The sequence below is a fragment of the Crocuta crocuta genome, unplaced genomic scaffold, assembly GCF_008692635.1.
Source record: "Crocuta crocuta isolate KB4526 unplaced genomic scaffold, BGI_CrCroc_1.0 scaffold312, whole genome shotgun sequence".
Classification (NCBI taxonomy): domain Eukaryota; kingdom Metazoa; phylum Chordata; class Mammalia; order Carnivora; family Hyaenidae; genus Crocuta; species Crocuta crocuta.
The window spans coordinates 20057-42336 of record NW_027527378.1 but is presented as its reverse complement, the minus strand read 5'-3'; the positions used below and the strand labels follow the sequence as shown (position 1 = coordinate 42336).

The window sequence follows — 22280 nt, the reverse complement described above, 5'->3', positions numbered from 1 at the left end:
AGGGCCCAATGTGAGGCTTGAACTCACAAACCTGAGATTGAGTCACATGGTCTACCAACTAAGCCAGCCAGGTGCCCCTACAAATTATATCTTTGTGTATAGGAAGTCATTCAAGAACTGATGATGACAAACCATATTATTTAAAAGCATTTAAGGGGNAAAGTGATCTCTACAGCAAAGGTGAGGCTTTGAACTCACAACCCTGAGATAGAGTCACATGGTCTACCAACTAAGCCAGCCAGGTGCCTCTACAAATATATCTTTGTGTATAGGAAGTCATTCAAGAACTGATGAAAACAAACCATATTCTTTAAAAGCATTTAAGGGGTGCCTAGGTGGCTCAGTCAATCAACTGTCTGACTCTGGATTTTGGCTCAGTTCATGATCTCATGGTTTTTGAATTTGAGCCCCGCATTAGGCTCCATGCTGACAGTGCAGAGCCTGCTTGGGATTCTCTTTCTCCCTCTCTCTCTGTCTGTACCCCACCCCCAAAATAAACTAAAAAACTAAAAAAATATTTAAAAGCAACTTTATATTATTACCTTTTGTGGACAGCAGAGGGTACTATTTTGCCAATTATCTAAATCTGGAGGTAGCTTGTTTTGAGATAAAACCCTCTCATTTATGAAAAAGAGTAGTTCCTTTGATTTTTTAAGAAAATAAATATTTGTTTTCTTCCACCAAAGCTCTGTTATATTTATTTATATGGTAATACAGATATAAGTAACTTTGTTAGAGTATTCATGAAATTTAGAAGAATTAATAAACAGTGTAAAAATCTTCAGAGAATAAATTGCATTTTGTCCATTATCATTGTCTGATTTTTGTTACTTGTCAGCTAAATGTGGCGTTGATGACATACTGTCACATTTGGGATATCTTTTTAGATCATATATTTGAATCTTAAAATTCTGTTTTTCTGCTCATTCCTGTCTTCTCTTTTGTACAGCAGAAAATGTATATTGCCATTTGAATTTAGTTCGTTTTGCTATAGAAAGTCTTACTCATATTTGGTTATATGACAGTGTAAGAGCCTAAGAAACTTAAGTGTGCTTTTAAAGCTTTCTCCGTTCTGTGAATGTGTAGGATAAATTTATCAACTGCCAATGTTATCCTTTGTTAAATCTACCTCCCTCTTTTCCTTCCATATATAGTAACAGTTAGTTGACCTTTAGCCCCTTCATGAAGTGGCAGTATGTAACTCTGCTTCTTACTTAACCAGCTACTTATTTATCAAATACCTTTGATCTTTGACTAAGCTAACTTTTGCCCTGCTGACTTTAGGGTGATTTTTAAGAATCAAATTAAGATTATGTAATTAAAAGGACTTTGAAGGCTAATAATTAAGGAACTTTTAAGACTTCAGGGGTATAAGGGATATCACTGGAAAAGTACAGGACGATGAGATGGGTTAAAAGGGACATTTAAAAAAGAAAACCTACCAGATATGTGTTTAAATTATATCTTGGTGAAAGAATTACTTGAATTACTTTAAAGCTTGTTTACTGTTCTTCAGGTGATTACTTGGTTAATTCAATTTTTTGAAAAAATCTTGCTGTTGAGTACTCTACTGGAAATCGCAATATGAATAAGATGTATCTGCTTTTGAGAATCCCTTGGTCTCAGAGGAGTGAACACGTTTCAAGGGTAGTTTTTCAGTTGAAGGCAAGAGCATCTCCTTTGAGGGTGCCTAGAAGTGGGCAGGAATTGGTCAGGGAAGCCTTACGGAGACCAGAAGAGCTGGGCTTTGAAGTCAATCAGTTGGAGTTGTCCAGGCAGATCATGTGGTAGGATGCTCCAAGGAGTTGTCTGCCTATGTTTAAGATCTAGCTCCAGCTCTCATATTCTTAGGCAATTGTGCATTAATTTTATCATCTATAAAATGGGGATAATAATTGCATTGACTTTATAGGATTGTTGTGAGAATTAAAACATTTACAACAGTGCCTGGCATATACTGAAGAATTGAGGGTTAACATTTAATGTCATTACAGAATTCTGGAGATCTAAGTGATAGAATTGGCAGGTTGTAGTTTTTGAATGTGAGTGTTAAGGGGAAAATGATGCATCTGGCTTGGTAGTTCTCAGCCTTGGATGCACATTAGGATCATCTGGAGAATTAATGTGTGCTGATGCCTGGGCCCCACTCCAGAGAAATTAAATAAAAATCCTGGGTGTGTCGTACCAAGTGATTTTGATGTTCAGTTGGGCTGATAACCCCTGGTCTAGGGCTATTTCCGGGCTTCTGGCTTGAGTGACTGGGTTGATGATGGTGCTGTTTATTTACTATGATAAAAGCCAAATAGAAAGAAAAGGTGTTGCTTTTAACATAGCACTTAGACTTTCTAAGAATCCTGTTAGCATTTGCATGGTTTAAATTTTGGTAACTAAAGGATGCTTTTTAAATATTGGTTTCTGGATTGAATATCATAAATGACCCCAAGCTTTATGACTTTCATGTTCTTGTGTCTGCATTTTATACTTGGAGGTGTTTGGGTTATTTTTGTTTGTTTGTTTTATTTTTTGGATGTTATCTGGTGCTGTTCCTTTTTGTTTTCTTTTTATTTATTTATTTTGACAGAGAGAGAGAGAGAAAGAGAAAGCAGGAGAGGGGCAGAGAGAGAGAGGGAGAAAAAATCCCAAGCAGTCTCCACACCATCAGCACAGAGCCCAATGTGGGGCTCGAACTCACGAACCATGAGATCATGACCTAAGACAAAACCAATAGTTGGGTGTTTAACTGCCTGAGCCACCCATGCGCCCCTTTTTCTTTGGACTTATCAGCTTTCAACATACCCTGTAATTTACACATTTATTGGATTTATTTGATTCACTCTTTTAAAATTTCTTGTTGNCCCGCACCCCAGCCACCACTACCACAACCACTAGAAGGTAAGCTCCACCAGAACAAGGATCTTTGATATTTTTTGTTCGCCTGTGAATCCTAAATTTCTGGTACCTAGTACATAACACCTATTTCTTAAATGAATAAATGAAGTACTATAAGTCTGGGTTTGTTTCCTTCCAGGTTCTTGATTCTGCTCCAGAGTAAGTGAGATGTTGTAGAGCACAGTTTCAGAGAGGTCTCCGACAACTGTTTTCATGGAGTTTAATTTTTGGTTGATAAAGATTGTAAAAATACAATTGAGTAAATTCCTCTTACTGAATCTTAACAAAAACTTTTTTTTTTTTAATCTTTTGGTAGGAACCACCAAAGCCACCTCTAAACAATTTCAAAGTAGGGATGAAACTTGAAGCCATTGATAAAAAGAACCCTTATATGATCTGCCCTGCAACTGTTGGAGATGTTAAAGGAGATGAAATTTACATCACATTTGATGGCTGGAGTGGAGCTTTTGATTATTGGTGCAAGTACGATTGTCGAGATATTTTCCCAGTTGGGTGGTGTCGACTGACAGGAGATGTATTACAACCACCTGGAACTCATGGTAAGATAATAAGTAACTATGTGTTTTTCTTTATTTTATTGAAGTTAGATCTGATTGATACTAGCATTGAGGTTAGGACTTCATTTGCAACTGGAGCAGCAGACAGAATAGTGAGGGCACTGTCTAGGCTAGAGAACTGGAGGTAGAAGAAGGTAAATTAGATTTCTTGAGGACCAACTCAGCATCATAATCTGAATTGACAGTCCACATTGGAGAATATGGGTAAACTACAAGTCACACTTGGACCATTGAAGCCTAGCTACTGTAGGCATTTTGGGGTGCTTAGCTATGTTTGTAGTTGATATTCAATTTAAAATTACATATAGTATTCCACTGTTTATATCTCAGACATTGTGTTCTTTTTTAATTTTTTTTTCAAAAANTGGGTAAATTCCCAGCAGTGCTATTGCTGGGTCATAGGGGAGTTCTAGTGTGAATTTTTTGAGGAACCTCCACACTGTTTTCCAGAGGGGCTGCACCAGTTTACATTCCCACCCACAGTGTAGGAGGGTGCCCATTTCTGCACATCCTCACCAGCCTCTAGTCTCCTGATTTGTTCATATTAGCCACTCTGACCGGCGTGAGGTGGTATCTCAGTGTGGTTTTGATTTGTATTTCCCTGATGAGGAGGGACGCTGAGCATTTGATAGTCTTTTTTTACTTAAAATTTTTAATATTTATCTTTGACAGAGACAGAGTGTGAACAGGGGAGGGGCAGAGAGAGAGGGAGACACAGAATCCAAAGCAGGCTCCAGGCTCTGAGCTGTCAGCACAGATACCAGTGTGGGGCTCAGACCCACAAGCTGTGAGATCATGACCTGAGCTAAAGTTGGAGGCTTAACTGACTGAGTCACCCAGGCACCCCAATACTTTGATGGTCTTAAAAGTAAAATCTCCCCATCAGTTAAAATGTTATGCTATGGAAGCAATCGTAGATTAATATGTTATTATAAACAAGTGTTTATCAGTTTTAATGCTTTGCTTCCTAAATTGAATACTATGATCATCTAGATATTTTCTTTCAGAGAAAAATCATCAAAATATTGAGGCTCCTCAGTGACTCTTCCAAAGGCTTTAAACTTTCCTAAACTAGTCTTCTCTGATAGAATAACTGCTGAGATTTAAGTGGGATCTAAGCACAGAACCTAATAATTGACCTAAGTTAAATACAAAATTTGTATAATCAAATGTAAACATACTTAAAATTTATCCAACTAAAATTTATTTATTTGTACCAGAAAAAAAGAAAGATGAGTATAGAAAATGAGTAATGTGTGCTGGATGAGAGCAGTGGCTAGATAAAAGCATATAGCCATATTCTTGGAACTGCTGTTAGAATCTTCTATGATTTGGGACTCTTAACACATCCCATTATATTATAATACTACATACCATAACATCCTTTTTATTAGGTACTTATTTTATCAGTTCCCTGCTGCCATAATTCTAGGAAGCAGATGTCACTTGCTGATTTTTGTGAAATGTAGTATGCTACAGATCTATGTGTATATGATACTGAGGCAGTCTCTGCCTTCAGGGAGTTTATCTTCTAGAAGACAGATGAATGGAGGATAGACTTTAAAAAATATATATGATCCAGAATTAACTATGCAAAAGTAGAGTTGTATGCTAGATACAAAAGTGGCCCAAAGACATCCAGTCTGTTTAGGCTGGAGGGAATGGTGGTTGGGTAAAGGAAAGCTTCACAGAAAGATACATGATGTATTAAGAGAGGAAAAGGAGTTTGCCTGGCAGAGTGGAGATAAAGGTAGGGTAGACACATCACAAAGCTATAAAATTGCACAGTATATCCTGAGAACTAGGGAGTTCAGTTTGGAACTTGGTAACTTTGGAATGTGTGGCCAAGAATGCTGTTGTCTTTCACTTTCTGGTCTCCCTTTTTTTCTTAGTAACACAATTCAGGTACCTAACATGAAGACTGTATTTACAGCCTCCCTAGCAGTTATATATGGCCATGAGACTAAGTCCTGGTCAATGAGATAAAAGTACAGGTCATATGTTCTACTTCCAAAAAGTGTATTAGAGAGAGATCAATGTACCTTTCTCAGTTCCATCTTTCTGNGAGAGAGGGAGATACAGGATCTGAAGCAGGCTTTAGGCTCTGAGCTGTCAGCATGAAGCCCGATGCAGGGCTTGAACCCACGAGCCGTGAGATCATGACCTGAGTTGTAGTCTGACGCTTAACCAACTGAGCCACCCAGGTGCCCCTCCAGACTGTTATTTGAGAGAAATAAACTTCTCTGCTATATAAACCAATATTCTTACAGGTTTTTCTGTTACTGTTAACTGAACTTAATCCTAACTAATTCAGGGTAACTTTAGGATATTGGATAGCAGCACATGCAGGTATGGAGCCTAAAAGAGATAGGTCTGAATTGGCAAAGCAGATTTGAGAGTCATCAGGCTCATTCAAGTAAATATTCTGTATCAGGTGGGATTATAGGTATTGGCAGTGGCTGAGAGTGGGGGGTAGGCAGCTACACATCCAATTAATAGCAGTAAGTGGGGAAGTTGTGTGTGTGTGTGTGTGTGTGTGTGTGTGTGTGTGTGTGTTTAAGTTTATCTATTTTGGGAGAGTGAGAAAGCATGAGTAGGGAAGGGGCAGAGAAAGAGGGAGAAAGAATCCCAAGCAGGCTCCATACTGTCAGCACAGAGCCCAGTGTGGGACTTGAACCCACAAACCGTGAGATTATAACCTTAGCCAAAGTGGAACACTTAACCAGTAGAGCCACCCAGGCATCCCTGGGTGTAGTTTTAATTGTGGATGTGTAACAGGTAGAAGTAGAAGAGGATCAGGGACAGAACCTTGTGAGTCAATATTTAAAACAATTTTCATACTTGAATCACCTGCTAGGGCGAGCTTATTCAAAGGCTAATACCCTGGAGCTCATACCCAGGGATTCTGAATTAATAGGTCCAGAATGGAGCTCAGGTGTTTCCATTGCACATGGTTTGAGGCCCAAACTGTGAGAAACACAAAAATAAAGGATGAGTAGAAGATAGAAATCAACTTAGGGCACTGAGCAAAAGTATACATAAATGTAGGAGAGTTATTAGATGGGTTTCCCCAACAACAGGAGACTTAAATATTTTAAGGAGTAAGTATTCAGCACTGTCAAGTACAACATGAAAGAGGAGAGCTCATTAGTGGTCTTAAGTAAAAACATGGTTACTTGACTATTTGCAAAGCCGGATTTAGAGAGCTGAGTAAATAGCAGATGCAAAGTGTTTTTTTAAAATGTGGTTTCACTGATACTTTCTGAGATCCGCCTCCTCTGTCCTTTACCCCACTAGACATTTCACCGGTTAAAGTGAATTTTAGAAACCTTCCCTCAATTTATATCCCTTTACCCTCCCACATTCATAATAGAATTATCTTAAATATTTCCTCTACATTCATTGAAAATGGCATTGGGCAGTGTTAATTTTTGTTAAACCATTAAACATAATTTAAAAACTCAGGAGAAGGAAAGTATTGTATTTACCCACAGTTTCACCATTTCAGTTCTTTCTTCCTGATCTTCGGTTGTTTTTTTTTTAATCATTTCCTTTCTGTTTAGAGAACTTCTTTTAGTCATTCTTTTAGGTAGGTCAGCTGTCAACAAATTCTTAGCCTTACGCCATCTAAGAATGTCTTTATTTCCTTTTCATACTTGAAGGATAGTTGCTGGATATAGACTTCTAGGTTGACAGCTCTTTCGGTACTTAAAAAATGTAGTGCAACTTCCTTCTGGCTTTCAAGGTTTCTGATGAGAAGTTTGCTGTAATTCGAATGGTTTTCTTCCCCTGTAGGGTCTGTTATGACCAAAAAAAGTCCATTTTTGCTTATAGTTCTTCTAGTGTTTATGTTTTATCTATTTTGTGGCAACATTATCAGGTGTGTACAAATTTTGAACTGTTATAACTTCCTGGTCAGTTGAACCTTCTGTAGTAATCCTCTTTTTTATACCTTAAAATTGCTTTATCTTATATTAATGTAGCCATACCAGCTTTTGTTTGGTTGGTGTTCTTGTTCTCTCTCCAATGTTCAACATTTATCTATTCTTAACTGAACAGACACATTTCTTTCAAATAGGTGGATTTTGATTTTTTGGCCATTCAGCCAGTCTGTCTTTTAACTGAAGGTTTTAATCTATTTGTATTTATTGTGATTACAGATATATTTGGTTTTCAGTATGCAACCTTATTTTGAGCTTTTTATTTGTCCTGCCTTTTTTATGTTTTATTTCCTTTCTTGTCCTTTCTGGGTATTTTTTCTTATTCCATTTCCCCCCTTTTCTTGTTTGAAAGTTATACATTATGTTTTTTGTTCTTTTAATACTCTAGAAATTTTAACATGCTTTCTTACATTAATGGAATTCTGAAATTGATCAGTATCTTTATTCTGTACTAAGATAGTAAAAGGAACTTAGAATACCCATTTGCCCCTTCAAGTCACATTGTTACTGTTGTATATTTTAATTAGTTACATCTTTTATAGGAATACTATTAGCTATTNCACCTGCATATTGAAAGTGTTCTTTTCTGTTCATACCTTCTTAGTATCTCAGACCTTTCATTTGAGAGTAATTCTGTCTGAGGTAGATCCTTCAGATTTTTCTTTAGTGAGGAAAGGGTCTGCTGGTGGCATGCCCTCTCATTGTATGTTCATCTGAATATGTCATTCCAACTCCTCCCTTGAAAGATATTTTGTCAGGGTGTAGAATTCTAGGTTGACAGCCATTTTCTTACAGGACATGCAAGATATCATTCTTTTACCTTTTGATTTCTGTTGCTTTTGAGAATTTAACTGTCAATTCTAATTATTTTTCCTCTGGGGCGCCTAGGTGGCTCAGTCGAGTAGGCATCCAACTTCCGCTCAGGTCATGACCTCACAGTTCATGGGTTCAAGCCCCATGTCGGGCTCTGTGCTGACAGCTCCGAGCCTGGATCCTACTTCAGATTCTGTGTCTCCCTCTCTTTCTGCCCGCCTACCCCCCCACCCCCCAGACTTGTGTTCTGGCTCTCTCTGTCTCTCAAAAATAAACAAATGTAATTAAAAAATTTAATTATTTTTCTTCTGATTGTAATCTTTAATTTTTTTCTCTAATTTTTTCTTAAATCGCTAATTGTCAGGTTGGTTTCCATATAACACCCAGNACCTCCCGTTTTGGTTTTCTTCTTCAATATGGCTTTGGCTATTCGGGATCTGTTGTGGTTCCATACAAATTTTAGGATAGTTCTAGTTTTGAGAAGAATGCTGGTGCAATTTTGATTGGGATTGCACTGAATGTGTAGATTGCTTTCGGTAGTAAGGACATTTTAACAATATTTATTGTTCCGATTCATGAACATGGAATATTTTTCCATTTCTTTGTGTCTTCTTCAATTTCCTTCATAAGTTTTTTTTTAGTTTTCATCATACAGATCTCCTATATCCTTGGTTAGGTTTATTCCTAGGTATTTTATGGTTTTTTGTGCAATTGTGAATGGGATCAGTGTCTTGATTTCTCTTTCTGTTGCTTCATTATTGGTCTATAAAAATGCAACCGATTTCTGTACGTTGATTTTTGTACCCTGCAATTTTGCTGAATTCATGGATCAGTTCTAGTAGACTTCTGGTGGCGTCTGTCAGGTTTTCTATGTAGAGTATCATGTCGTCTGCGAAAAGTAAAAGTTTGACTTCTTCTTTGCCAATTCTGCTGCCTTTTATTTCCTTTTGTTGGTGATTGTTCCAGCACTGTGAGAGTGGTGGAGAGTGGTGAGAGTGGACATCCCTGTCGTGTTCCTAATTTCAGGGGGAAAGCTCTCAGTTTTTCCCCATGTCTCCATGTATATTTCAAGTTTCTTCTTTAATTTCCTGGTTAAGCCATTCATTCTTTAGTAGGATGTTCTTTAACCTCCCTGTATTTAGGTGCGTTCCAGATTTCTTGTGGTTGATTTCAGGTTTTATAGCATTGTGATCTGAAAATATGCATGGTATGATCTCAGTCTTTTTGTACATGTTAAAGACTGTTTTGTGACCCAATATGTGGTCTGTTTTGGAGAATGTTCCATGTGCACTCGAGAAGAATGTGTATTCCGGTGCTTTAGGATGAATTGTTCTGAATATATGTTAGGTCCATCTGGTCCAATGTGTCATTCAGAGCTGTTGTTTCCTTATTAATTTTCTGCCTAGATGATCTGTCCGTTACTGTAAGTGGAGTATTAAAACCTCCTACAGTTAACAGTATTGTTATCAGTAAGTTTGCTTATGTTTGTGTTTCATTGATTTATATATTTAGGTTCTCTCATGTTGGGGGCACAAATATTTACAATTTTTAGCTCTCCTAGTTGGATAGACTCCTTAATTATCATATAATCCCCTTCATGACTTTTTATAGTGTTTGTTTTAAAATCTGATTTTTCTGGTATAAGTGTGACTACTCTGGCTTTCTTTTGATGCCCATTAGCATGATAGATGGTTCTCTCTCTAGTAACTTTCAATCTGCAGGTGTCCTCAGGTCTAAAATGAGTTTCTTGTAGGCAACATATAGATGGATCTTGGGGGTTTTTTAATCCATTCTGATACCCTGTGTCTTTTGACTGGGGCATTTAGTCTGTTTACATTCATAGTGAGAAAGATATGGCTTTCAGAGTCCCCCTTAGGATCTCCTGCAGGGCTCATTTAGTGGTCATGAACTCCTTTAGTTTTTTTTTATCTGGGAAAGTTTTTATCTCTCCTTCTATTCTGAATGACAGCCTTGCCAGAGAAAGGATTCTTGGCTGCATATTTTTCCTATTCAGCACATTGATTATTTCCTGTCACTTCTTTATGGCCTGCCAAATTTCAGTGGACAGGTCTACTACCACCCTTATGTGTCTACCCTTGTAGGTTAAGGCCTCTTTTGTCCCTATCTCCTTTCAGAATTCTCTCTTTATCTTTGTATTTTGCCAGTTTCACTATGGTATGCCATGGTGTTGACCTTTTTTGTTGATTTTGAAGGCAGTTCTCTTTGCCTCTTGGATTTGGATGCCTGTTTCCTTCCCCAGATTAGTGAAGTTCTCAGCTATAATCTGTTCAAATAAACCATCTGTCCATTTCTCAAGCTCTTCTTCTGACACTCCTATGATTCAGATATTGTTTCATTTCATGGAATCACTTAGCTCTCTCATTATCTTTTTTCGTGATCTAGTAATCTCCATTCCCTCTTTTTTTCCCAGCTTTATTATTTGCCATAATTTTATCTTAATGTTTCACCTATTCTCTGCTTCTTCCATCTTCACAGTCACTGTATCTAGTTTATTTTGCATCTCAGTTATAGCATTTTTTAATTCATCCTGACTAGTTCTTAGGTCTTTGATTTCTGTAGCAAGAGTTTCTCTGGTGTGTCATCTATGCTCTTTTCAATATTAGTTTTATGACAGTTATTCTAAATTTTGTTCAGATATATTGTTTATGTCTGTTTTGAGCATTTCTCTATGATTTCTTGAACTTTGTTTTGGGGAGAATTCCTCTGTTTTGTCATTTTGGCTAAGTTTCTATTTTTTGTGTGTTTTAAAAGCTTGTTATGTGTCCTGCACCTGAGAGTATATACTACTATATTAAAAAGGGGTCATACACTTTCCAGGGTTTGACACTCCAGGAAGTGTTTCTGTTGTTTGTTGCATGCACTCTTTCATTGCATTTTGTCAGCTCTACCCCGCTGGTCAGTCCTCTGCAGAGCTCCTCCTCACTTGTAGTGGTAGAATGTTTGGACCTTCAGCTAGGTGTGCTTTGATTTGTTTGTTGAAGTAACCCTGGGGGGAAAAAAGGAAAGGGAGGGGGGAAGCCTGATTCCATAAAAAGAGAAAAACGAAAGGGCAGAAAAGAAATACAAACAGAGAATCCAAAAACTGTAAGGCTAAATCCAGAGAGAGAGGAAAATGAAGAAGAAAGAGAGAAGGTGGAAAAAGAGGAGAATAAAAATGCCTGATTAAAAAAATATGTATATAATATTAATTGACCAAAAACAAGTCAGAAACTATGAGCCTGATTCCAAAAAAGAAAAAAGAGGGAGGAAAGAAATATGAAATGAAATAAAATAGTAAATGAAAAAAAAAGAAGCATTGTCTGTTGGTGCCTGGGACTTGTGGCTGTGCTGGTTTGGAGGGGATGCCAGCTGCTTTGGGTTGGTCAGTCTTGCTCCAGTAAATATGCAGTTGCCAGGCACAGAGGGGTGGGGTTTGGTTTAAGTGGGTCCCGTTTCCACTGGGGGCCCCTGTGCTGCTCTCTGAAGTCCCACCCTATTGATGTTGGGGAGAAAAATGGCAAGACCCCAGTCTCTCCTCCCCTTACTGGATATCTCAACCCATGCTGATAGAATAGCGAGGGCGGTCAGCTCGTCCTACTCCACAGTTCTCCTGTGCCTTCTGGGTGCTCAGCTGGAATTCAGAACTCCAGGTCTGAAAAGACCCAGCCCGGTGCGGCACCTCTCCCGTGTACCAGAGTAGAGCCACTCTGCCCTGATGATTAAAGGCCTTTGGCTTGCAGCTGCAGGGTCTTTTGTCCTTGGGGAGGCAATAAACTCTCCTTCCAAAGTATGCTGGGAAGGGGACTGTTCTCTCCCATTGTGCCCCTGAGATCGCTACACTGTGCTATGCACTCTGGGCCGGCTCCCTTTTCCCTTACAGTGCGCGCCACCACTTCCAGCTCCATTCTGGAGAAAGTCGCCCTCTTCTAAAACCGAGTTTCAGCTCCTAAGGCTGTTTGCAAAAAAGATCATGGCACTCTCTGTATTTCTCCTTCCCCAGTCCGTGGTCCAGAGAGGTTTTCCACTTGTACTAACTCGATGCCGTACTTTCACAACCCCTCTCTCTTTCTCTCCCTTTTGTCTCTCCACAGAAGGGGTTCCCTCCCCTCCGTGCCTATGCCGTTTTATCTCCCACAGTTCACATACATGCACTTCGATCCTGCCAAGCGGTCTCCCTCCAACCGTGGAGATCCTTCTGCCACTCCGCAGATTGATTTCCTGGGTGTTCCAAGTGATCTGACCTCAATACAGCTGTGTTTGAGGGACGAGGAAAATCCCGGTCCCCCTACTTCTCTGCCATCTTAACTCCCTTCCTGACAAATTTTAGAAAGTCATACCCATTTCCACTCCCCTCAGAGGTGAGTGAAAGTGTTTTTTTCTTTCTCTTGTCAACTTTGGGCATTTTCTTACTATTTTTGCTAATTTAAAAAATGTTTTTAAAATTTTCATTTCTTAGCTAGTGAGGGTGAATCTTTTTCTTTCCATATGTCTTGGTCATTAATATTCCTTTATGATTTTCCTGCTAATTAATCTTTTCCTGCTTTTTTCGTATTGTTTCCTTTCTTGTTCGTTTGAGTGCTTCATTTACTGCACATAGCAATAAATGTCATGAAAGTAAAAACTTTTCTTGTCATTCATTTGCTTTTTTAAAAATTCCAGTATATTTAACATACAGTGTTACATTAATTTCAGGTCTGTAATACAGTGATCCAATAAATCTATGCATCACTCATTATTCATCATTATAAGTGTACTCCTTAATCCCCTTCACCTATTCCACCTATCCCCCCGTGCCCCTCCCCTCTGGTAACTATCACTTTGTTCTCTATAGTTAAGAGTCTCTTTCTTGGTTTGTGTATTTTTCCTTTGCTCATTTGTTTTATTTCCTAAATTCTACATATGAGTGAAATAATTTGGTATTTGTCTTTCTCTGACTTATTTCACTTAGCACTATAGTCTCTAGCTTCATTCATGTTGTTGCAAATGGCAAGATGTCATTCTTTTTACTGCTGAATAACATAGACATACATATCCACATCTTTATCCATTCATCGACGAGTGGATATTTGGGCTGCTTTCACAATCTGGCTATTGTAAATAATGCTGCAGTAAACATAGGGTTCATGTATCCCTTTGAGTTAGCGTTTTTGTATTTTTGGGGCACATACCCCGTAGTGTAATCACTGGATCATAGGGTAACTTTATGTTTAACTTTTTGAGGAACCTCCATACTGTCTTCCACAGTTGCATTTTCACCAACAGTGCACACACAGTGTTTCCTTTTTCTCCACATCCTCGCCAATATTTGTCTCTTGTGTTTTTTATTTTAGTCATTCTGACAAGTGTGAGGTGATTTCTCATTGTGGTTTTGATTTGCATTTCCCTGATGGATTAATAACATTGAGCATCTTTTCATGTGTTCGCTGGCCATCTGTGTGTCCTTTTTGGAGAAATGCCTATTCATGTCTTCTGCCTGTTTTTTAATTATATTTTCTTTTTGGAGGATGTTGAGTTATATCAGTTCTTTATATATTTTGGATACTAGTCCTTAATCAGATAACATCATTTGCAAATAACCTCTTCCGTTTCACAGGTTGTCTTTTAGTTTTGTTGATTGCTTCCTTTGCTCTGTAAAAGCTCTTTATTTTAATGTGTCCCAATAGCTTATTTTTGCTGTTATTTCCCTTGCCTTATAATACATATCTAGAAAGATGTTGCTATGGCTGATGTCAGAGAAATTACTACCTGTGCTGTCTTCTAGGATTTTTAGAGTTTCAGGTCTCACATTTAGGTCTTTAATCCTAATCCATTTTGAGTTTATTTTTGTGTATGGTGTATGGTGGCATAAAAGTAAAAACTTTTTTCTCATTTGCTTTTTAATGTTATTTATGGTCTTTAAAAATGTATAGAAATATTAATTTTATTGACTTGAATACTAAATAAGAGTCTAAATTAAGAATCTTAGCTAAACAATTTCCAAAGGCACACACATAATGTTACATTAATTGAATTTCGTAAATTTTTCAAAGTCTTTATTTTTGGTTCATTTTGAATATTTCTTTTTTTAAAATTTTTAACATTTTTATTCATTTTTTTAAGAGACATAGACTGTGAATGAGGGAGGGGCAGAGCGAGAGGGAGACACAGAATCCGAAGCAGGCTGTGAGCTGTCAGCACAGAGCCTAATGCGGGGCTCCAACCCAGAACCGTGATATCATGACCTGAGCCAAATCTGTTGCTTAACTGACTGAGCCACTCAGACACCCCCATTTTGAATATTTCTTAAACACACTGTAAATATTTAGTTTTCAACCTTTAAATAGTTCGCCAACATTTTTAAAGGATATAACACTTAAAACTTTTTCAAGTACTTGATGACTAAAGACAGTTCACTTGCATAGTTTCTTAAAGAAATGTAATGAGGCATCCATGAATGCCACTTGATTTGACTTTACATTTAAAAAACGACATATTTAAGCTTTATTGGTTTTTCTCCAAGAATAGTAATACAAAAAAAAAAATAATACAGTTTACTGTACTTTAAAGCTTACGCTAACAATTTTTTTCTCCCTGCGTTAACACTTCTACAATCAGAAACAGCCAGGTTCTTTTTAGGCTTATCATTGGTCAAAAAATCCCCTGGGAAACTTATTTTGTATAGAAAATTGAGCAAGCTATGTGGTTTTTTTCTCTTGTTTATTTAGGTTTTTGTTTCTTGGCTTTCATTATGACCCTACAGTCTTTCAGAGTCCTTCACTGCTGGTTGGTGCTGTCACAGCTCATCAGATTTATTCTCGAGACCTGTACAGGGTATCTGGGGAGGAAGAGGAAAGATGTGTGCTGCTGTGTCCTTAACAATTTAAAGGCTGAGTCAAGTAAACTAAAACAAGGCCTGTTGTAGATTTTTTCTTCTTGAAGAATTTATTTGGTCTTGCTGTTTTCTGTTTCATTTTGTTCCCCATCTCCTTTGTATTTTGTATCTTCATTCTCTCTGAAAAAATGATAGAAATTTAGGAATGTTATATAAGCTATTGATTTATTCTCACATTACCTTTCTTTTGTCTCTGATACATAGGATACATAGCCAGTCATCCCATTAAAGTTCACGCATTTAATACATGAAAGAGCAGGAGCCGGAATCTAACCACTTAGAATAAGAACTGGAACTACCGTTATTTTAAAGGCCATGTGTGCTTTTTGTATTTAATATTTTAATGTCTCCTGTCTTTATTTGGGAAAGTTTCTAAACAAATAGGTTGGTCTTTTTTATGATTTTATTTATGAGCACAATAAATGTAGGTTTCCACTCTTTGAGAAAATGGATATATTAAGAAGCAGAGGATTCTTAGGAATATTTGCCCTAATATTTTTTTCTCATATTGTGGGATAGTCAAAGTTTTTTTAAATAAATTATTACATTGTAAACCATTCTACCTCACTTTAGAGGTACTTAAAGTTAAATAGTTTTAAAGTTAACTATGTAAGTTAAACTTTCAACTTATGTAATTTCTAAAACATTAATGAATTAGTTTTATTTAACTTAGCTTCAAATTTATGCATCATTGATTATAAATTAATGACCTACGCTGGTGTGAAGTGTCATCTTGTAGCCTAATTCTTTATGTAATTGTGACCACATAGACCAACCAGGAAGGAGGGCAGCAAACTTCCAGATGCTTTGAGTATAAAGTTGCAGGATCCCGAGGGTTTAGAGGAATTCCTCTGGTCCAAAGGGAACTGTGGAGGAGGGGAAAACCTAGAATCAGGAAACATTCCTGTCTAGTGGTATTATAGCATATCAGTGACCATCTTAGCTCCTTCCTTGATAAAATCCTTCAGTTTTATTGGGTTCCCCAGCCCCTACCTCTCATAGAAAAAGCTTTAATTTCTAGGTGGAACTCATTGGTAACATGACATTTCTTTCATAGCTTTATAAAATATTTTTGATGATACTTGATAGAACAGGCATATTAGATTTTCTTTGTGGGTAATTCAGACACAAACTGTATGAATAGGAACTTACTTCTTAAGGTTAAAGTAAAATGCTTTGAATATGTTTTTAAATGAGATTGTCTTGGGCACTCTTAGTTACTTTTTGAATGCTGGTTTATTTTGTGATGTGTGTGTGGTGTGTGTATGGTTTATNAACCAGAAATTATGGCTGCTTTTGTTTTTTGTTCAGGCATGCATAGAGGTATTGTGGATTCTGTAACTTGGACTTCACCATTCTCTAAGTTTTAAAATTAAGATTTTATAGTTTTTTTAGGGCATATCTTTACCACCTTTTCTCCTCTTTTTATATGACTGTGTATGTTTAGTAAAATCCACGTAAAGCAGCATTTTTTCCTTTATGTTATAATGGGTCAGAAGTAACAGATGTACGTGTAATTAAGGCTGTAAAAAGTTCAAGGTATGTCAGTCCCACCAAAAAGCTTCTGATGAACACTTAATTATTTGTTAGAATTTTGCCTTTAATGTAGCTTATGATAATATACAGGCTAATATAGTTTATTTAGTACTCTTTGTGTGGCATGAATGAAATAGAAATGCTATCACCCCAAATTATTCACTCAAAAGCCATGAAATTTAAAACAGCTGATATTTTCTTTTTCATACTAACAGCTTGGAACAAATGTTTTGCTTGTGCAAATGAGTGGCTATTGTGATGCAAAGAAGTATCTTGAAAAAAACCAAATGTCCTTTCTCTGTTTTGAATATTTCAGTTAAATACTACAATAATTGCAAGCAGAGACTGGAGCTTCTTTCTTGTTTCTGTTCTGCCATATATTTTAACAAGTTCTCTTGTGACTTTTAAAATGTCTTGGTTTTAGGACACGTGGTCCGGCGGGGATAACTTTGTCTACAGACGCAATGGGTTAGCAGTTAGATTTTTCAAGTCTTCTCATTTCTTTCCAGATTCTCTGACCCAGGGTAACCTTTGGTTCTTCGCTGAAGGCAGGAGTGAGGGAAGTTTGAGCAGGTGACTGATGATCACTGTCCATACAGCACACAGACATTATGCGAATTACTTTAGCAGTCCTCTTAGTCCCACCTCCCACTCTTCCTCCCCTTAAACCAACAAATGCAAATAGCTTCATTCCCATTTNTATGCTTCCTCTGGCAACTTGGGCTTTGTTGTTGACTTGCTTTCTCCAGAAAGGCAGTTTTATTTCTGGTAAAGGAGAAAGGCTATCAAGTGGAACCTAAGTCACTTTAATGGTAAATATAGCAACAACTTGTTTCTCTGGAATATTTCTAAAGGTAGGAATTACCCCACAAGTTTCTTTATATTGTAATTAAAGTACGGTGAGAGAAATTCATTGTCTGCTTTGTTAGCTTTTGTGTACTAAATATCCACTCATTTCTGTATCTCAGACAGTTCTCTTTTTGGCTCTAAATATTACTTATTGAAATTGTTGGTACTGTTATTTGATTAGTCATTTCTAAATATTATTTTATGGTACAAGGGAAAAGTCAGTCTTCGGTTATTTCTACCATAAAAAATAGAGATGTGGATAACATTTTACTAATTAAATAACATGCCAGTACATTTGTTTTGTGGAAGTCCTAGCAATGACTCTTATATGATTTTTTTTAACAACATAATGCAAGTCACTGTATAGGAGTCATTCAGTAAGAAAAAAGATGCTGTGATTTAAAAATTGAGTGGCTTTTAAAAGCTGAGAATTGTTAGATGAATTATGAATTGACCTGGAACATCTGAAGTTGCTTTTTTTCATGTGAAGTTTCTTCTGAAAATATTAAAGGTTTTGGAAATTGTCATCTTCTTTAATGTCATTGTGACCAAAATCTTGGTTTCTTTTGAAGTAAGCAGAGTAGCGATTGTGAAATATAATGGTCTTCATGGGAAGCATCCCCCATGAAGCTGAAGTGAGTAGTTTACAGAGCATCTGTGATCGGGGCAAGTATTGTTAAAAGAACACTCTTAAAGCCCTTCTAAAATGTAATTGTGATTTCTAGCTGCTGCTTGCTTTTTTTTGGTTTCCTTTCTAGGCTGAATGCTTATATCATTATATAACAAGTTAGGAAAACCATATAAATTCCACTAAATTAGATTTTATTTTAATTTAGCATGTATGCCAAGAAAAAAAGCAGTGTCATTTATGTACAAGATAAATTAACTGGACTTTTGTACTTTGTTTAATTTAGAGAGCTATTCTATAACCTTTTAATTCTGTTTGGGATATTTTTCCCTGTTGCATTTTTGTAAGTTTTCAATAATCTTATACAATATTCTGTACAGATTAAGGTATATTTTATAAGGTGTGTAAAGGATTTCTTTTCTCTTTTTGAATCTGTTTGTCTTTGATCTCCAAATCCTATTTTGAAATGGGGGAGACAGGAGTTAAAAGTTACAAAGCCTGTCAGTATATTGGTTTTGGTTTAGTTGTCCAGACATAATTTTTAAAAACTCCTAGAAAATACATAGCAGCATTTCCCAAATGGGGATTCTCTGTCATACCCCCCAAAACAAGCTCTTTTAAATTAGATCTTTACTTTTGTGAGTGAATGGCTTATTTTTCTTTTTATGTGGGAGTTACCTTTTATTGTATGTTTATTTTATATTATTTTTAACAAGCTTTTTAAAAATGTTTGTTTATTTTTGAGAGCGAGTCAGAGAGTGGGGGAGGGGCAGAGAGAGAGGGAGACACAGGATCCTAAGTGGACTCTGTGTTGACAGAAGAGAGCCTGATGTGGGGCTCGAACTCCTGAACCATTAGATCATGTCCTGAGCTGAACTTGGATGCTTAACCAACTGAGCCACCCAGACGTCTATTTTATTATTATTGTTTTTAGTGTTTATTTTTGAGACAGAATGAGAGAGAGAGAGAGTGGGCTTGTGCAGGCCGGGGAGGAGCAGAGAGAGAGGGTGATGGAGGATCTGAAGCAGACTCTGTGCTGACAGCAGAGAGCCCGACGTGGGGCTCAAACTCATGAACTGTAAGATCATGACCTGAGCTGAGGTTGGACTTTTAAGTGACTGAGCCACCCAGGTGCCCCTTATTGTATGTTTAAAGTATTTTTCAATACTGTAAAACTGTGGTTTTTGGTTTTGGGAAGGAAACTCACTTAGGTCGTGAGGAGACTCAGGAAGGACAGTGGAGGAGCCAAGGCAACAGGGCCGGGCTTATTCACACTATTGGATGCCAACAATGCCAACTAAATCATCTCTTCTTTATATATGAGCAGGGAACTGGGCAGAACATTCAAGTTAGAATAGGTCCAACAAAGGTTAAAATATGAAAGACAGGTACCATTTCCACAAAAACTGGGGACAGCTACCGCTAAATACTAGAGACCTTGTTTTCCTTTTTAACTTTTTCATTGTTTGCCATCCTTGTAGTGATTAGTCATAAAACAAATAAACCTTTTAAAATGAAAGAGCAGGGGGCAGGTCTCGAAAAGGACTTTTATACTTGTTTTGGGCACAGTAGGAAAGTGAGAAAAGTGAAAAAGTATCTTAGAGGTCTTTAAGTAATGGTTAAAGGAAGGGTGATAAGCAGATACCTGTGGGAGGTGTCTGACCAAGACCAAGAGTACCCCTGCTACTGTGAATGCAAGTAGAGACTGTGTGTCCCTGCTGGTCAACTGCTTGGCCAATAATGATGCTTTTACAATTATATTCTGCTGAGTCAGTTTGTGCTACTGAGGGGATCTACTCTTTAATTCTGAAACTGCTGGAGACAGCTACCGATTCTAAAGGTCACTGCCAGTATGCAGTGAGTCTGCATGGGTATCTCTACTGTTATTTTTAGTGGATTCATGTATGTCTCTACAAGTTGTATGGCTTTTTATCAAGATAAAATACTAATGCTTATGTCGAATAATTGTTTTCTTTAGAGACATGACTTATTCTGTTATTAAAGAAAAAGTGGCAGGGCGCCTGGTTGGCTTGGTTGGTTAAGCATCGACTTCGCCTCAGGTCATGATCTCATGGTTTGTGGGTTCGAGCCCCGCATCGGGCTCTGTGCTGACGGCTAGCTCAGAGCCTGGAGCCTGCTTCCAGTTCTGTATCTCCTTCTCTCTCTGACCCTCTCCTGCTCACGCTGTTTCTCTCTCTCTCTCTCATAAATAAATAAAACATTAAAAAGAAAAGTGGCTGGGTTTGGGGTACCTGGGTGGCTCAGTCGGTTACATGTCCCGTGCTTGATTTCGGCTCAGGGTATGATCTCAGGGTCATGAGATTGAGTCTTGCATTGGGCTCTGCACCGTGCGTGAAGCCTGCTTAAGATACTCTCTCTCTCTCTCTCTCTCTCTCTCTCTCTCTCTTCCTCTCTCTCTCTCTTTTTCTCTCTCCTTCGCTTTCTCTCTCAAAAATAAATAAGCATTAAAAATTAAAAAAAAAAAAACTGTTCCAAGGAACACAGTTTTGTGATGCTTAATTGTATCTGATGATTCCACTAATTATTCTTCCCAGGCAAATCTGTTACATAGCACATGAATACCTCAATCACATGACTAATTTCAGGATTGGAGCTTATGGAATGTGGTCTATTTTGTATGGCACAACTAGCTGAAATTTAAGAATTATAGCCTATTCTTTCTATCACTACAGATCTCAATTCTTTGTGTTCACTCAGCAGTAGCAATACTAGCTCTAAAGTGTAAGGGCATCAGGCACATTTGGAGAAAAACCTGCCTCCCAAATTAAAACAACCAGTTACAAAGTATTCTGGGTACAAAGCATTCCATAAGAATCAAAATGGCTCTGTTTTCTTGAGTGCTGTGACTGAAAAGTAATGGAAATCATAATAAAATTATATAACTAAAATTATTTGACACTTGGCCAAATCTCACTAACAACTATGAATGCTTAAGAAGTAACATAATTCACACAAAAAAGTTAATGATAAATTGCTCTAATTTTTCAAATACTCCTAATTCAATTATTGGACAGTACTTTTTTTAAACTATAGAAACAAATTCCTAGGAAAAATAGAACTCAGCGACACAGATTTATTATACAAGTGCGATATGAAATAAATTCTTACCATAAATACATGGGAAGAGCACCACGTTTGGCGAAATGGCTTTGAAATTGTTGAACCATTTACACCTACTATGGAACAATTCAGGAAAGAAGCCAACAAATAAGGTCTAGCTCTGTTCCTAACCTTTCTGTTTTATCAATGAGGAAATATGGGCAAAGAAGTATGTGTTAAAGAAATTTTAGTGGCACAGAATGGATATATATTAAAATAAATCAAGAAAGAACCCACAGAGAAGTTAAAGTCGGGAACACCCATGGTTAGACTGAGACTGCAGGGGACCCAAGGTGCAAACATACACGTGCTCACGTGCACACGCTCTACAGAGTCCAAATAACGAGGAGAGATGAGAGCATCATGTAAGAGCTTCTGGGTAAAGCCAACAAGGTGGAGAGAGACTCACACAGGACCCGCTCTTGGACTTGCACCTTCCCTGTGCCTTGAGTCCCACAGAAATTCCTTCAATCCAGACAGAACTTCTAGCTTGAAGTCAGGAAGAAATAAAAGCCAGTGCCTCATTATTGCCTTCTGTACTCTTGTCTTCCCTAGTAACTCTGCCTATCATAAAACTTAAGTCACTTATTCCTAAATTTACTTCATCAATATTGATTTTCACACATTCATCTCTAACTAGGGTTGAATAATTAAAGAAACACAATAATTTTTTTTTCTGCACAAAACTATGGTTCTTTAATCCAGTGGGAAGAATGACTGAAAATGCCTGAAGAGAGCATTGAACTCAACTCTAAGTCTTAGAAGATAATCAAGGCACACGGTATTTCACAGATCCCTTCAGTTCCCTTCATGATTAGTTTTAAAAAGAAAAGAAATAATGAAATGTGAAATTCTTTCTCAACTTCTGATGTGTCCTAATAGACACTGTATTGCACTCTGTAAAGAGTCCCACATTATTTCTGTTCCTCTGTGCCTAACTATAAGATGAAGACAGCTATATTATTCCCAAAAGGTTGTTACTACTCTCCACCTCTGTGAGGCATGGAATGAATGATGATCACCTTTCAAACCATCTCCTTTATAATGAGTTGATA

General features: G+C 37.4%; 1 protein-coding gene across 1 annotated transcript in view; it reads left to right on the top strand.

Moving 5' to 3' along the window:
• SCML2 (Scm polycomb group protein like 2) overlaps nucleotides 1-22280 on the top strand; it is a gene marked incomplete at its 3' end in the record, with an annotated part of 56103 nt that overhangs the window by 16835 nt on the left and 16988 nt on the right. Inside the window, exon 5 of the mRNA XM_077770708.1 lies at nucleotides 3206-3449. Within this exon, the coding sequence (XP_077626834.1) occupies nucleotides 3206-3449 (244 nt within the window). The remainder of the gene's footprint in view (nucleotides 1-3205; nucleotides 3450-22280) is intronic.